The sequence below is a fragment of the Temnothorax nylanderi genome, unplaced genomic scaffold (genome assembly GCF_030848795.1).
Source record: "Temnothorax nylanderi isolate EJ_2023f unplaced genomic scaffold, tnyl_v1.0 TNYL_tig0875_pilon, whole genome shotgun sequence".
Taxonomy (NCBI): Eukaryota; Metazoa; Arthropoda; class Insecta; order Hymenoptera; family Formicidae; genus Temnothorax; species Temnothorax nylanderi.
Window position 1 is genome coordinate 29,426 of NW_027249937.1, and position 17,178 is coordinate 46,603.

General features: G+C 45.1%; 1 protein-coding gene across 1 annotated transcript; it reads left to right on the forward strand.

Moving 5' to 3' along the window:
- Positions 1-1,235, forward strand: LOC139785748 (uncharacterized). Its single transcript, XM_071724931.1, has one exon. It carries the CDS (start codon positions 67-69, stop codon positions 1,150-1,152), a length of 1,086 nt encoding a protein of 361 aa, XP_071581032.1. The 5' UTR covers positions 1-66; the 3' UTR covers positions 1,153-1,235.
- The last annotated feature ends 15,943 nt before the right edge of the window (positions 1,236-17,178 follow it).

Here is a 17,178-nt window from a genome sequence, read left to right on the forward strand (position 1 = left end):
GGGGATACGCTCAATAGTCGAGGACTGGAAGTCGCGAGTGCAACAAATTGTGTCAGAAAGAGGAACATGGAGCAAGAGTTGTTGGACCAATCCACCCTTTTAAATTCGAGGGAAGACTTTGCCGCGTGGGAGCAACGATGCGACGAGTTTATCGAATCGTTGGAAGAACAAAGCCGAATTAAACGGCCACGATTATCGATCGGTCTCAAACAGTCGTTGGTCGCCTGTATCGCACGACTCGAAGGTCTGAAAGACTCGGTACGTCAACGTTTTGTGCATGTGGGTGCAGGATACAGTGCGAGTGAGACAGGACTCAGATGGCGCGAGATAGATACGGCTTTTGAAAGTCGTATACTGACCGGTGTGGTAATAAATTCCAAACACATCGACCCTCATCAATTTCTCAAAGATGCGAGAGACATTGTACTCATTCATGTGCGGAACGTCATGCAACGACATGACAATGTAAAAATAAACACAATGTTTAATGGTGAATTTGTTGCGGGTGACAAACGCGCAAATAAAAGTATCGCAACGAGAAACTATGAACTCTTTCGTGAGTCCGATCTGTGTGAGTGGTACAAGCGACACGTCATCGAGCCTACCCTAGCATCGCTGGAGGAATTCCAGGAACGTGATAGCGGATGGGCGTTGTCGCGTATACTTAATTTGACTGTTAACGTAAACAAATATAATCCATTGCACGCGGGGTGTTTTGTGGAAATACCGCGAGAAATTAAATTGAAGAGAGCGGTGATAAACGTGCGATCAATGGACAATGCATGTTTCGCATGGTCAGTGGTGGCTGCTCTGCATCCAGCCCAAAGACATGCAGATCTGGAATCGTCGTATCCTCATTACACGTCGGTGCTAAATCTTACAGACATTAAATTTCCAATGACGTTGGATCAAATTAAACGGTTTGAAAATCACAACGATATATCAATCAACGTCTTCAGCATCGAGAAAAAAAACAAGGAACTTGCGATCTTGCCAATACGGGTTACTGGTCGAAAGATGGACAGACATGTAAATCTGCTGTACGTGCAGGACGACAACGTAGGACATTTTGCATGGATCAAGAATCTGTCCCGCCTCGTGAGCTCGCAACTGAGCACACACCATGGTCGGAAATACTTTTGCGATCGGTAAGTATACATCCTAATAAATAATAATTTTTACGTAAAAAAAATATATTTAAAAAAAAATTCTTTATTTACAGATGCTTGCACTACTTCGGCTCCAGCGAGAAATTGGAAGCCCACACCGTCGACTGTCAGGAGATGAACGACTGCGCGATCAAGTTACCGAGCGATAACGACAAGTGGTTGGCTTTCAAGAATCACGGCAGGAAGGAACGAGTTCCGTTTATCGTATACGCCGACCTTGAATGTACCCTGGAGAAGATGGAAGCGGATCCGGAAACGTCCAGGTACACATATCAACATCATTGCGTGTTTAGCATAGGGTACTACGTGCGCTGCTCATACGACGACTCGCTATCAATGTATCGGTTTCGTCGCGATAAGGATTGCGTCGCGTGGTTCGCCGAGGAGCTAAGACGTTTAGCTCACGACGTAAAGACAATCTTGTCCACTAATATACCCATGGCGAATTTCACGCGAGACGAGTGGGAAAAGTTCAACAGCGCAACGCACTGTCACGTGTGCGAAAAACCGTTCGAGCCAGACGACGTGCGAGTACGCGATCATTGTCATCTGACCGGTCAGTACAGAGGTCCCGCGCACTCAAACTGTAATCTGAACTACAAAGATTCGCATTGCATTCCCATAGTTTTTCATAATTTATCTGGCTACGACGCGCATTTTATTATAACTGAAATAGCAACAGCGTACGAAGGACATGTAGACTTGCTCCCAATCACAAAAGAGAAACACATTTCATTTACAAAAAACGTTAAAAGCACCGAAGATAAAGATAAGAAAACTTGCGTCAAATTGCGATTTATCGATTCGTACAAGTTTCTCACCGCTAGTCTCGACAAATTGGCATCTTATCTAAGCAAGGATAAACTGCGAATATTGCAACGCGAATTTTGTAAAATATCCGCAGAAAATTTTGATATGCTGACACGAAAAGGCGTATTTCCGTATGAGTACATTGACTGCGTCGAAAAGTTGGAGGACTCGTGTTTACCGCCGCGCGACTCGTTTTATAGTTCATTGACAGGTGACACCGTATCCGAGAGCGATTACGCGCACGCCGTCAACGTCTGGCAGCGGTTCTCAATTGGAACGCTCGGTGACTACAGCGATTTATATCTCAAAACCGATGTCTTGCTGTTGGCCGATATCTTTGAAAATTTTCGCGATAGCTGCGTCGCGAGTTATGGACTCGATCCGGCGTATTATTATACTCTACCAGGTTTTACGTGGGATGCTATGTTGAAGCATACACGTATCAATTTCGAATTGCTCACTGACATTGACATGGTCATGTTTATCGAACGCGGCATACGCGGCGGTTTGAGTCAATGTTCAAACAGATACGCGCTGACCAACAACAAGTACATGCAGTCGTACGATCCATCGAAACCGTTGTCATATCTGATGTATTTTGACGTAAACAACTTATACGGCTGGGCAATGTGTCAACCATTGCCTTACGCAGATTTTCAATGGGTCGACGACGTAACCGATTTTAATGTTATGGATGTTGCGGTGGATTCCACGATAGGCTACATTCTCGAAGTCGACTTGGAGTATCCGCAACATCTTCACGACGCGCACACTGACCTACCATTCTGTCCGACGCGCGATAAACCACCCGGTAAGCGACAGGACAAGCTCCTCGCAACATTATACGATAAGAAACGTTATGTCATACATTATCGCAACCTGCAGCAGTGCACTCGTCACGGTCTCCGTGTAGCAAAGATTCACCGCATATTGAAATTTGCGCAATCTCCATGGCTTCGCGATTATATAGAACTTAATACGAAATTTAGAACATTGGCCAAGAATGATTTCGAGAAAAATTTATACAAATTGATGAACAATGCTGTGTTTGGCAAAACCATGGAGAATGTGCGCAATCACGTTGACGTGCGACTCGTGACTCATTGGCAGGGTAGATACGGCGCGGAGGCATTGATCGCGAAACTAAATTTTCATAGCCGAAGCGTCTTTTCGGAGAATTTAGTAGCAATAGAAATGCGAAAACTCGAGGTGAAGTTCGACAAACCAATCTACGTGGGTATGTGCATCCTCGATATATCCAAGACATGTTTGTACGAATTTCATCACGAGTACATGTTACCGTTGTATCGCGACAAGTGTAAAGTCACGTACACCGATACTGACAGTCTCATTTATCACATCGAGTGCGAAGATGTGTATGACACCATGAAGCGCCACATTATTAGATTTGATACTAGCGATTACGCGGTCGATAATGCGTACGGTATCCCACTCGCCAATAAAAAAGTTCCGGGCTTAATGAAAGACGAAAATAACGGTGCGATAATGACCGAATTCGTCGGGCTTAGAGCAAAGATGTATGCCTTGCAAGTAGACGGTAAGAAAGATACGAAAAAAGCTAAAGGTGTTAAGAGTAACGTCGTAGCCAGGTCGATAACGTTCGACGATTACACGCGGTGTCTGCGCGATGAAATTGAAATGACGCGACAGCAGACCCGCATAAGATCCAAACAGCACGAGGTATACACCGTGTCCGAAACGAAAATAGCTCTAAGTCCGTACGATGATAAACGATACATTATACCCGGTTCTACCGAGACGCTGCCATGGGGGCATTATAAAATATCATTGTAAAATACAATTGTAAATACATTTAGATATGTATGAAAATAAATGACTCATTTGTATGTATAATATGTTTTTATATTGTAATAAATTTTTACAATACATTATTCTTGTGTATCCATGAATTGTGTGAATTATCAAATCCTAACCACTTTACATAAACCTCATCCCCCCTTTTGCGCAAAACTTTTTCAACGAGATACACGTCGGGATTGGCAACGCGATGTAACTCGTATTCGTAGAAGCCGCCGGCGACGGGTTTTCCGCAGGAATCTTTCAACAGGTACGTCACGGGATTAGTTTTCTGCACTTTGATGATTCTAAACACCTCCGTGGTCCAATTTGGCGTGTATCCTTTCTCGAAGATTGTCTTGAATTTACTCACGCGTACCGCGTCGCCCACTTTGAATCGCGCGGGAGCAGCGATCTTTACGTGGCTGTACACCGTTGTTAGGAGCTTGTCGGCGATCGCGCGGGTAACATCGATGGGTCGCATGCCGATAGTTCGATGCTTTCGCGCGTTGTAATCCGATACGAGACCCGGCAGCGAGCCGATCCATTTGTAATTTCCGTTGAGCGTAAACATTTTCCACATATCGTTCTTGAGCGTGCGATTGAATCGTTCGACGACCGATGCCTTCATTACGGAATAGGTCGAATAGTGATTGATATTATGTTTCTTCAAGAGTTTCTACACGTTTGCGTTGTAAAATTCTTTGCCCATGTCAGTCTGCAGATTTTTCGGACATCTTCCGCCGTCTCGAATTATTTTCGCTATCGCCGTAGTAACCTCGGTTCCGCTCTTGGCCTTGAGCGGTACGGCCCATGCGTGCTTGCTCAGCACGTCGATAACGGTGAGTATGTAGTAGTAGCCTCTGTTGAATCGCGTGTATGGACGCATCTCGACCACATCCGCCTGCCACAGGTCATCGTATCCGCGCACTATGACGCGTCTTCGCGAAAAATTTCTTCTCGCAGGAGCGTGTAGTTCTTCCACCAGCCTCCGTTTCTCAGTTGATTGCTTCTTACTAGCCATGACGCTGACGCGCAACTGACGCAGCGATCAGATGTACGTTCTTATCTATTCGCGATGATTCGCAATTACATCTTGAATCATCTTTTGAAGTTCGTTTAGGGTAATTTGCACGTTATTCTGGAATGCGGCCATCTTTCTCTCGATTTCATCCTGCTGATCTTTCAAAATTTGCACGCTCTGCTGCACGTAACGTTTATTGGCTGCATCGCCATCATCTACAGGCGGCGCTATCCGTCGAATCTTGCGCGATTTCGCGTCAAAGTCGGTGGCGACCATGCAAAGAGCGTTATCGCGCACGTAATTTCTGATTAATCCGCTCCATTGATAGTACGGTTCCGCACCGCCTCTTCCGAGCGATATATTAAACTTGTTGATCGGCATTTCGATGTTGATTGAACAACTCGCCGACGCGCGGTTTAATTTATAATAAGTCCAGCCTCGCGAAGTTCTTCGATAATCGACAGGATCTCGTTATCGTGACCGGTGTGACCCGCTAGGCGCGAAGCTTCGAGCAATCGGAGACGATCTACAAGCTCGTTGGGATCGTCCCAATGAACATAGTCAATCTTGTTGTCGTTTAATGTCATGGCACGCGGTATACCTTTTCCAGCTTTTTTACCCGAAATCGACGATGCAATTATATGGTCGATCTTGTTGCCGTTTAATGTCATGGCATGCGGTATACCTTTTCCAGCTTTTTTACCCGAAATCAACGGTGCGATTATTTGTGTGTACTTGTATCCCCTGTTGCCATTTATTCGAGCGTGAGCATCATAATTGCGTTTATGAGCACTCGTCGTCAACAGAATGCTCTTGTATGTTTGCATATCGTCCTCCGTGTAGATATCGTCATTGGGAAATTTCTTAAAGATCAACTCGTAAAGACCGCGTGTGCCAGCGTATCGTATGCCGTCGATAATTATGTTGTCCGCGTTGTTCATGTCAAAACGTTTATTACCGAGCATCATTCCATCGTTGCTGAAATAAACGCCGTATACGGTGTTTATACCGCTTTCTTGATCGCCGCTCAGAACTGCCCCGACGTACTTTTGGCCCAATAGACCAAAGTGATCTCGCAACGTTTCTCGACCTTCAGATGTTTGCAACTGCTGTCGAACGGACGTCACGAGTGAGTCATCCGTGGTTTCGAAAACATCTTCGTTTGCGAGTGATTCGAGCATTGTGGGTTGCACGGAAGGCGCGGAGGTTATCGGTGGTTCATTCAATGGACCTGTCGATCGTTTCGATTTATGCGGTTGTAAAATTTTGGTTATTTCGCTCAAATTAGATGGCACATTTATCGATCGTTTCAACGTAACCGGAGTTGAAGCCATTACAGAGTCGTTAAACGAGGCGTTTGGTCGTTTTCGTTTGAACTTTGGCTCTTCGTCTTCCCACGCCGTTTCATTCTCAATCTTTGACACGTCAGATTCTTTGCCAACGGTGTTTTCGGCAATCTGCCTTAGAGGCTCGATGATGGGCTTAAAGTGTCTCTCCAACGCGATATCTTCCTCCATTTTACCGGTTTTCAAGGCGTGATACTTTTTGCGAATCGAATCGCTCGTTTTCGCAATTTGATTTGCTATCCTCTCGCGCTCTCTAATCTCCTCGCCGCTGTCCATGTCGCGATAACGTTGTTCAATCGGCGCGTCGACAACAACTAACCACCAAATGTATATACCAAAGGTCATTCTACTACGGCAGTTTTATAATCATATAGATTATTTGTGGGATAAGCTTCCCGAACATATCAAGGCAGATTCGGAGGTTCAGCAATACCGTCGCTGTTTAATACATTATAATTTGCCGTGTCAGCAAACGCACATCGACGGTCCGCCGCCGTTGATAAAAAACTGCGGCGAATGTCGCCGAAGATAGGTCGAGGTCTGTTGAATCGCGCGATAAACGCGCTTCCGATCGAATTACACATTCCCGGCTATCAATTTTGTGGTCCGGGAACTCATTTAGAAACACGATTGGCAAGAGGTGATCGGGGTATTAATCCATTGGACGCAGCGTGTCGCGAGCACGACATAGCCTACTCGCGTAGCAGCGATCTCGCAGAACGACACGTGGCAGACAATATACTTGCCGCGAAAGCGCGAAAACGTGTCACCGCGAACGATTCGACTCTCGGAGAGAGAGCTGCAGCTACAACCGTCTGGGCGGCCATGAAGGCTAAAACGAAACTCGGTATGGGTTTGAAAACGAAGAAAAAGAAGAAGAACAAGCGAATACTTCCGATAGCGAAACGCGGCGGTATCCTACCGATCCTGCCGTTATTAGGGGTTCTCGGTTCGTTGGTCGGCGGAGCGGCGGGAGTCGCAAAGGCCGTGAACGATAACAAAGCCGCGCGGCGTCAGCTGGAAGAGATGCAACGTCACAATCGCGCCATGGAAGGTCACGGACTTTATCTCGCTCCATACAAACGCGGACGGGGAGTCTCAAGAAAAAAAAAAAAGTCGAAGAGACGCTAAAAATTCCCCAGGGCGTAACTACCAACGTACGACTGCAACAATTGGCAAAACGTATGCGCATTCCATATTTTCGAGATATTTTCATGCGCGACTCGTTACCGATCGGCGGTGTACGTCGAAACGAGAGCGGTATCGTGAATTTGGATAATACTGAGGGACCGGGTACTCACTGGGTGGCGTACGCGAAGAGGGAAGATCGTGCCATATATTTCGACAGTTTTGGCAATCTTCGACCACCGAGAGAATTGGCGCAGTATCTAAAGAACAATGTAATAGAGTACAATCGCACGCCATATCAGCGATACGATCAGAGCAATTGTGGACAACTGTGTCTGCGTTTTCTACAGTCGGCTGACAATCAATTTAAAGACCGGCGTTACGCTGTTTAATCTCAGTATTCATTCAAACATGTCACTGACATTTACGCTCACCGGCAAGAGCAGCATCCTCGCGGTAAGCTACTTTCCCGCCGTGGATTTGAGCGATGGCGATTACGAGCTCGGTCTGACAGATTTTGAAACCTATCACACGATACCGAATGTAAATTCGTCGAACAATAAATTCTACTATGACGACGACAAGGAGATTACCATACCCGAAGGATCGTACGAACTGCGTGATATAGACATGTATCTGAAACGCGCTCTTTTATGGGATCAATCCAATAATGTCTCGATAAACGAAGATGAATCGCACCCATTGATTATTATTCGGGCTAATAACAATACGATGAAGAGCGAGATCAAGTGCGCTTATCGGATAAATTTCGCCAAACCGAACAACATTGGATCGCTGCTGGGATTTTCAGCGAATCGCGTGCTGGAGTCGCGACAATGGCACGAATCGGATGTTCCGATAAATATCATCAACGTAAACATCATTCGCATAGAGTGTAACGTGGCCGCGGGTGCGTACAGCAACGACAAGTACGTGCACACGATACACGAGTTTTCACCGAGTGTGCCTCCAGGATATAAGATATCGGAAACGCCGGCACAGATCATTTACCTTCCGATCATCGTACGGAGCATTTCGGACTTGACGCTTCGCGTCGTGGATCGGGACGGCCGATTGATTGATTTTCGTGGAGAGGAGATCACCGTTAGACTGCATGTACGAAGACGACAGCGATAACGTGAGATGCTCGTACTGAACGAAGCTGAGCAGGTGCAACAGACGAGAAACAAAATTAGAGAGACAATCCGATCGCCAAAGAAGAAACTCACGGCGTCGAACGTTGAATTTCTGAAATCATTGGGTTTCGTCGTACGAAATGGCTAATATCTTAAACATTGGAGGTGAACCGATCTTTGACGACAGCGTCGTCAAGATTGAGACACACACGTACAATCCGTACGCCAACACAACGTTTGGACATAACGATGAGATAAGAATACCCATACAACAGCAGGATTTATACACGTTGCCGTGCGAGAGCTTTCTCTACGTTGAAGGAAGATTGATGATAAAGAAAGGGAATGACGAGTCTCAGGCAACGCTTGCGAATAATTGTGCAGCGTTCATGTTCGACGAGATTCGATACGAGCTCAACGGTGTGGAGATTGATCGCAACAGAAACGTTGGAATAACCAGTACCATCAAGAACTATGTATCGCTATCGTATAATGATTCTCAACTCATGCGGAATGCTGGATGGGACGTTTCATCGAGCATACCGGAAGGATACTTCAACTTTTGCGTACCGCTCAAGAGGTTGCTGGGCTTTTGCGAGGATTACAAACGCGTGGTTGTTAACGCTCGTCACGAATTAATTTTGATACGAGCGCGCAGCGATAACAATTGCATTGTGGGAAATCCGGCGACGGAGCCGGAAATTGAATTGTTTAAAGTACAGTGGCGAATGCCTCACGTCACATTAAACGAGATCAATAAGCTATCCATGCTACGGGCCTTGGAAAGCGGGCGATATCTTAGTGTTAGTTTCCGTTCGTGGGATCTGTACGAGTACCCCATGTTGCAGAGCACGACCAAGCATTCGTGGGCCGTCAAAACGGCGACTCAGCTGGAGAAGCCGCGATACGTTATCTTTGCGCTGCAGACCGGGCGCAAGAATATCATGTCTCAAAATGTTAGCGTATTCGATGACTGTAACTTGACCAACGTGAAACTTTATCTAAACTCTGAATTTTATCCGTACGACGACTTGAATCTGGATTTTGGCAAAAATCGATACGCCGTCCTTTTCGATATGTATGCGCGTTTTCGTAAAGCTTATTACGGATACGATTCCAGTGATACGCTTTGCAGCTTGTATACATTCCTGATGGAAGGACCTTTTGTTGTCATCGATTGCTCGCGACAAAACGAATCTGTCAAGAGCGCCACCGTGGATGTGCGAATAGAATTTGACTGCAAAGAGAATGTACCGGCAAATACTACCGCCTATTGTCTCATTTTGCATGATCGCGTAATCGAATACTGTCCATTGTCGAACGTAGTGCGCAAAATCATGTAAATTGCAATATCAGCGGGTATTGCGATATAAGATACACTGATGTACCGCGATAAGATACAGATTGCTCCGTCGTTTCGTCATGATCGTACCAACGTTTGTCGATCTGCAAGGCTTCACCGTTGGGATGAAGTTTGTCGTAAAGGAGGTGGCGGTTCTGAGAAACGGGACCGTTTTGGCGCATTACATTTTTACATGTCCCATGCCATGGAGTCTCCTCACGAAATCCGACAAATCATGCGCTTCTTGGTTGATTGCAAATCACCATGGACTACGATGGGAGGATGGAAACGTGCCATACAGCATGGCGAAACATTTAATTACATCGGCCGTGCTTGGAGAGGGCGACGAGACGTCGACTCTTGTATATGTCAAGGGATGCCAGAAACGAGAATGGCTGGTGGATCTACTTGAGAATAAAGCTAGAAAAAATCTAAACATTGAGACTTTGGATGCCGATTACGAAGATATCGAATCTTTAAATAATCTAGATGTTACTAATACTATAAGATGTGAAAAACATGTTAAGAATTGCGCATTACAAAATGTATTAAAAATATGTAACTGGTGGTCGCGACACCAGAAAAAATTATGATTTTTTTTAAATAAACTATATATGTATATATAAAATGTTTTATTTCCTTTTCCCACATAGTTTGTAATATAATATAGATGTTTTAGTTGTTTAAAAGCTATTCAAAAGCTGTTTTAGCTGTTCAAAAGCTGTTTTTTAAGCTGTTTTAGTTGTTTTTAGTTGTTTGATAGCTGTTTGATAGTTGTTTTTAGTTGTTTTTAGTTGTTTCTAAAGATGTTTTTAGTTGTTTGATAGTTGTTTGATAGATGTTTTTTAAAGCTGTTTTAGTTGTTTTTAGTTGTTTTTAGTTGTTTGATAGCTGTTTTTAAAGCTGTTTTAGTTGTTTTTAGTTGTTTGATAGCTGTTTGATAGTTGTTGACGTAGAACTACGTCTTTCTCCGCGGTAGGGAGGGTACCCACGGATGAAACAATTGAACGCGACTATGCAACGAAAACATGTCACACTTTGAACGTTTATATCTTCGAAACTAATAATCGTAGAGTAATTATTGACATCTCATTTTAAAGCTTAAGAAGTCCCATTTATGATAAAACAAGTCCGAACTCTCTATTTTTTACCGTTTAGATACAGTAGCGTTAGAAAGTTTAGTTAAATTTCTTGTAGATGCAACGAAAACATGTCACACTTTGAACGTTTATATCTTCGAAACTAATAATCGTAGAGTAATCATTGACATCTCAATTTAAAGCTTAAGAACTCCCGAGAGAGAGAGAAAGAGAGAGAGAGAGAGAGGGAGGGGGAGAAAGAGAGAGAGAGAGAGAGAGAGAGAGAGAGGGAGAGAGAGAGAGAGAGGGAGGGAGGGGGAGAAAGAGAGAGAGAGAGAGAGAGAGAGAGAGAGAGAGAGAGAGAGAGAGAGGGAGAGAGAGAGAGAGAGAGGGAGAGAGAGAGAGAGAGAGAGAGAGAGAGAGGAGAGAGGGAGAGAGAGAGAGAGAGAGAGAGAGAGAGAGAGAGAGAGAGAGAGGAGAGAGAGAGAGAGAGAGAGAGAGAGAGAGAGAGAGAGAGAGAGAGAGAGAGAGAGAGAGAGAGAGAGAGAGAGAGAGAGAGAGAGAGAGAGAGAGAGAGAGAGAGAGAGAGAGAGAGAGAGAGAGAGAGAGAGAGAGAGAGAGAGAGAGAGAGAGAGAGAGAGAGAGAGAAAGCCTATAATTCTAACTTGAATTATATGAGTATCTTATGTTTTCTGACATAAAAGTAAATATAAAAAAACATTTATTGTTTTATTTCTTTAAAATAAATTTATGTTTGAAAAAATCAAACTAGCACAGTAAACAACTGTGCCGCAAACACGTAGAATTACGTCTACTGCACAGTATGGGCACAGCAACAACTGTGCCGCAATCAACACGTAGCACTACGTCAACTGTCAATGATGATGATTGACGTGATCAAGGAAGGCCAAGGCCCACACCGGGATGTAGCGCCGAGTTCATCATCAGTGACAGTTGACGTAGTTCTACGTTGTTGCTTAAAAAATAAAGTTGTTTTTAGTTGTTTTTAGTTGTTTCTAAAGATGTTTTTAGTTGTTTGATAGCTGTTTTTAGTTGTTTTTAGTTGTTTCTAAAGATGTTTTTAGTTGTTTGATAGCTGTTTTTAGTTGTTGTTTTATAGCTGTTTTAAAGAAGTTTGATAGCGGTTCAATAGCAGTTATACAGATAAACCATTGAAAGTTAATGGCGCGATATCGTTTTCATAAACATACGTGTCTCGCGGTGACTTCATCGCACACGTGCAAAACTGTACATCGTAGATTTTTCGCAAGGCGCATCCGTACGGATGCTGAGATCATTGTGAAATTAGATATGTTAAACAAACGATGTGACAATAGTGGGATATAGAAGGATGAATTTGAGGGTATGCTCAGTAGTCGTGGACCGAAAGTCGCGAGTACAGCACATGACGCGATATGAGCGACGAGTACATAAAATTGTGCAAACCGGTGCTCAATTCTAAATTCAGGATCGTGAAAATCAGCGAACCGCGCATGAGAAATTGTAGCAGATTGAACTTGTGGAACGTCGACGTAGCGCGATATTTGATCCGTCGCGAATTGGGAATCGCCGATCTTCGATCGAACCGGGAGTTTCTCAACAGCGAATTTGATTGGAAAAGAAACTTCGGATATTTTCCAAAGTTTATATTTTAGCGCGTGAGTGGAACAGAGTGTATATAAAATGGATTTCGAAGAATTGCAGTTTGAAGGAGAAGAAAGAATGGAAGTTGAAGCAAACGATGAAGAAATGGAAGTGCCTGAAGAAATAGAAGTGAATGAAGAGGAAGGAATGGAAGTTGATGATGATGCTATATTGTCAGACGATTCATGTTATGATAGTGAAATGGCTGATGAGGATATTCCGGATGAAATTTTCAGAGTGTTGAATCAAGCTGAAATTAATGCGTTAAATCCTCTGACAAAGATGTGCTGCACATACTGTTATTTCACTCCAGGACAGGTGAAGTTTTGTGCGTCATGCATTGTGAGAATCAGTGGATTATTCTCAATGCTGTACGTTTATCGTAAACATGACACCAGGCCTTATATACTAATGGACGGTCTCTTCTGTTCGTCATGTGGAGACCCATTATATTTAATTTCACCATGTAATCTGTGTCCTATGTGTGTTTTTGTGTAAATTTTAACTGCTTTGAAATAATATTTTTTTAACTATTTTAAGTGTATATATTATTGTCTAAAATTAAGAGACTATGGCCTATACTGCTAAGAGACTCTACTGCTAACAATAACTGTAACATATATAGACAATACAAAACGTATTCATCAATATTGTGTCACACAGTGCGGGATGTGACTGACTCACGAGCCGGGGGTTTCTGATTCAAATCCAGCGGTGGTAAGCAAATTTTCTATGTATAATATAAATTTATTTAATTCCACGTACCGGCGCGGCGAAAACGCGAACGCGGCCGCCCCTCCCCGCGGCGCGGCGAAAACGCGAACGCGGTCGCCCCTCACCCCGCGGCGCGGCGAAAACGCGGTTCCCCCTCCCCCTCCTCGCGGCGCGGCGAAAACGCGAACGCGATCGCCCCTCGCCCCGCGGACCCCTCTCCCGCGGCGCCCGAAAACGCGAACGCGGGTCCCCTCACCCCGCGGACCCCTCTCCCGCGGCGCCCGAAAACGCGAACGCGGGTCCCCTCACCCCGCGGACCTTTCCCCCGCGGCGCCGGAAACGCGGTACCCCCCTCCCCCTCCCCCGCGGTGCCCGAAAACGCGGTTCCCCCTCCCCCGCGGTGCCCGAAAACGCGGTCCCCCCTCCCCCTCCCCCGCGGTACACCCCCCTCCTCTCCCGCGGTATACCCCCCGCCCCTCACCCCCCCCCCTCATTGCCCCTTGGTTAGAGCGCCCATAGCTTACCTACTAATTTATTACCACATTTTGAACACTGTATTTCTTTATTTATTAAATAAGGCTCGATATATCCATTAATAATCATATTACTGTTTCGTTAACCTCAACGCTTAATATCTGTAACAGAAATAATTTGTTAAAGCAGAGAATAGTTGGTATATGAAAAGTACACATAAATATGTACTTTTCATATACCAACTATTCTCTGCTTTAACAATTTTATTTCTGTTTCGTTAACTTAATTCAACGCTTAATATCTGTAACAGAAATAATTTGTTAAAGCAGAGAATAGTTGGTATATGAAAAGTACCCTATAAATATGTACTTTTCATATACCAACTATTCTCTGCTTTAACAATTTCATTTCTGTTTCGTTAACTTAATTCAACGCTTAATATCTGTAACAGAAATAATTTGTGTTCCAAAGTATTCTCTGTTGCTTTGATACAAGTAATCTCATATTTCGATGCCGAAAAACACAGTATGAAAAAAAATCCAGCAAAAAATATGTAAAAAAAACAATGTATGTTTCAAACAAGTGTAAAACCAGTCGCTACATAGCGTCGGTATGACAGGTTTCATAACCTGATAGTCGTCAACTTTAACAGTTAATATCTCGCTTCGCGGGTCAGAGCGGGACTTTTTTCTGTCAGATTCGTTCGTTTTGTGCAAAAACGCGTCGATTAAGCCTAAATTCAGCAAAATCAGTGAGGAGGGAGCTCTCCTTAAGTATTACCATATATTCTTATTCTGACTATATATCGTTGTCGTGTTCGTTCGTTCTCTTTTCGCGTCGCTGCCCTAATTCCCCGTCACCTCGAACAGGTTATGGACCCAGATGTGCGTGCAGTGATACGCGTAGTGAAAGAAAAAAAGCAAGACGGCCATATTTGCCACCGTTTCTCATCGCATAATATCGAGTTACTGCAACGATCCGTAAAACAATGATTAACCCTACTCACGTTTCGCGATTCGAGCCGCTTAACCGCGAAAATTTTGATACGTGGAAGATACATATGGAGGCGTTGTTAATTAGAAACGACGAGTGGGATTACGTGAACGGGACTAACGTCAAGCCTGAAATCATCGCTGATAACGCCGAAAGAACAGCCGCGATCGCAGCCTGGATAAAAGGCGACAGCTAGGCGAAATCCGACATCGTCCTGTCCATCAGTGCCACGGAATTGAAGCAGATAAAAGGATGCGATACGTCGAGGGATGTTTGGCGCAAGCTAGAGTCGATATATCAATCCAAGAGACCAGCGAGAAAGGCAACTCTCTTGAAGCAACTCATGCTGCACAGGATGGAAGAAGGCGGCGATGTGCGTGAGCATGTAGCTAAGTTCTTCGACGCTGTCGATAAATTGAGAGACATGGAAGTCGACGTAAATCCCGAAGTGCTCGCGATCGCGTTATTGTATAGCTTGCCTCCGAGCTACGAGAATTTTCGTGTCGCAATCGAGTCGCGTGATGAGTTACCCGATCCCGATGTCCTACGTATAAAAATTATCGAAGAGCACGACGCCCATCGGAGCGAGCAGCCGTCTGGATCAAGTGCGATGTACGTGAACAAGAAAACTCAGCCGCGGAAGAATCAGGGCGCGAAGGCCGATCAAGATAAGTCTCAATCGAAGAAGAAGAGAATTCGGTGCAACAAGTGCAAGCTGTTCGGACACAAAGCCGCAGAGTGCCGTAATAAAAGTGCCACAGAAAACGAATCCGCGAAAACGAGCGAACCAGTGTCGTTGTGCGCCAGCGAAACTTTGCTCGCAAGATCCGCGGGACGTGCGCGGATGTGGTGTATCGATAGCGGCGCGACGTCGCACCTGTGCAATAACATTGCATTTTTCTCCGACGCTGACTTTTCGAAACGCGGAAAAATCAACCTCGCGAACGACGAATTAACCGAAATCGTCGCCGAGGGCACGGCCGTATTCGAGACCAAGGTTTTCGGTTCAGTTAAAAGCGTATTGTTAAATAATACTTTGCATGTTCCAGATCTGCGTTCCAATTTACTGTCTGTCGGAAGAATTACAGAGCAAGGATTCAAGGTCGTTTTTGAAAAGGACGCCGCTTCGGTGTTGGACCGCAACGGAGATAAAACGCTGGTCGCTGATAAGATCGACGGTCTTTATTTCGTACGAGAATGCGAAGAATCCGCGAGTGTCGCAACCGAATCTGAAGTTTCTTCGGCGATTACCACGAACGTTTCATGGCACAGACGACTCGGACACTTAAATATTTCGGATCTTCGCGAAGCAGAACGCAAGGGAACTGTCCTCGGATTAACACGCAGAGACTTGGGAGACGACCCCGAATGTGACACATGTCTGAAAGATGCATCGAAATCCTTTCCCAAAGAGGTCAACGCGGGAATCTTGCATGCTGGACGCTGGACCTGATACACTCGGACGTATGCGGACCCATGCGTGTCGCATCCATGAGCGGCGCAAGATATTTCGTAGAATATATCGATGACTACTCGCGCTGGTGTGAAGTGAGATTCCTAAAAACGAAAGACGAGGTTTTAAAGGCCACTAGAAAGTATGTCACCCTCGTTCAAAATCAAAAGGGACGTAACGTCAAGTGTTTGCAGACAGACAACGGCCGGGAATATCTGAGCAACGAGTTCGAAGATTTCCTGAAGTCACACGGAATCACGAGGCGGCTAACTGTTCCATACAATCCGCAACAAAATGGCGTCGCTGAGCGCAAGAACTGCAGTCTGCTCGATACGGCGCGATGTCTTCTCCCAAGCGGGACTTCCGCCGTGCTTCTGGGCTGAAGCGGTTAATGCAGCAAATCATATCAGAAACCGCTGTCCCTCGAAAAGTTTAAACGGGAAGACGCCACATGAAAAATAGACTGGACAAGTTTCCGATGCCGGTTACTTGCGCGAATTCGGCTGTCGAGTTCACTGCCTCGACGGAAAACCGGGAAAGAGCAAACTCGAACCACGGTGCAAAGAGGACATTCTGATTGGATTTTCGGAAGAGTCAAAGGGGTATAGAGTTTGGCTACCCGAGGAAAAAGTCGTCGTCGTATCTCGTGACGTCAAGTTTTCCAGTCACACACCTCCGAAGATCGGGGAGTATCAGGATTTCTCTCCGGAAGATTGTGAACATGACGCCATAGCTAATGAAGACGGACGGGAACAGGATTTTATCGAGATAATTATGGAACCTTCTAACGGCAATCAAGTTTGCGTGGAAGACGAGTACGTGGACGACGACGCCGACGAAGACCCCCTGTGGACGGTGAACCTGTAGCCAGACGAGGACCAGGAAGACCAAGAATTATCAGGACGGGACAACCCGGCCGCCCGCGGAAGCAGTACAGTACGCAGAATCTGATCCGTCTGAACAGGTTTTTCTATCCGAAATACCGATGAGACTAGCATTAGCAGGTCCTAATTCGGAGGAATGGTTCGACGCGCTATGATTCAAGAGA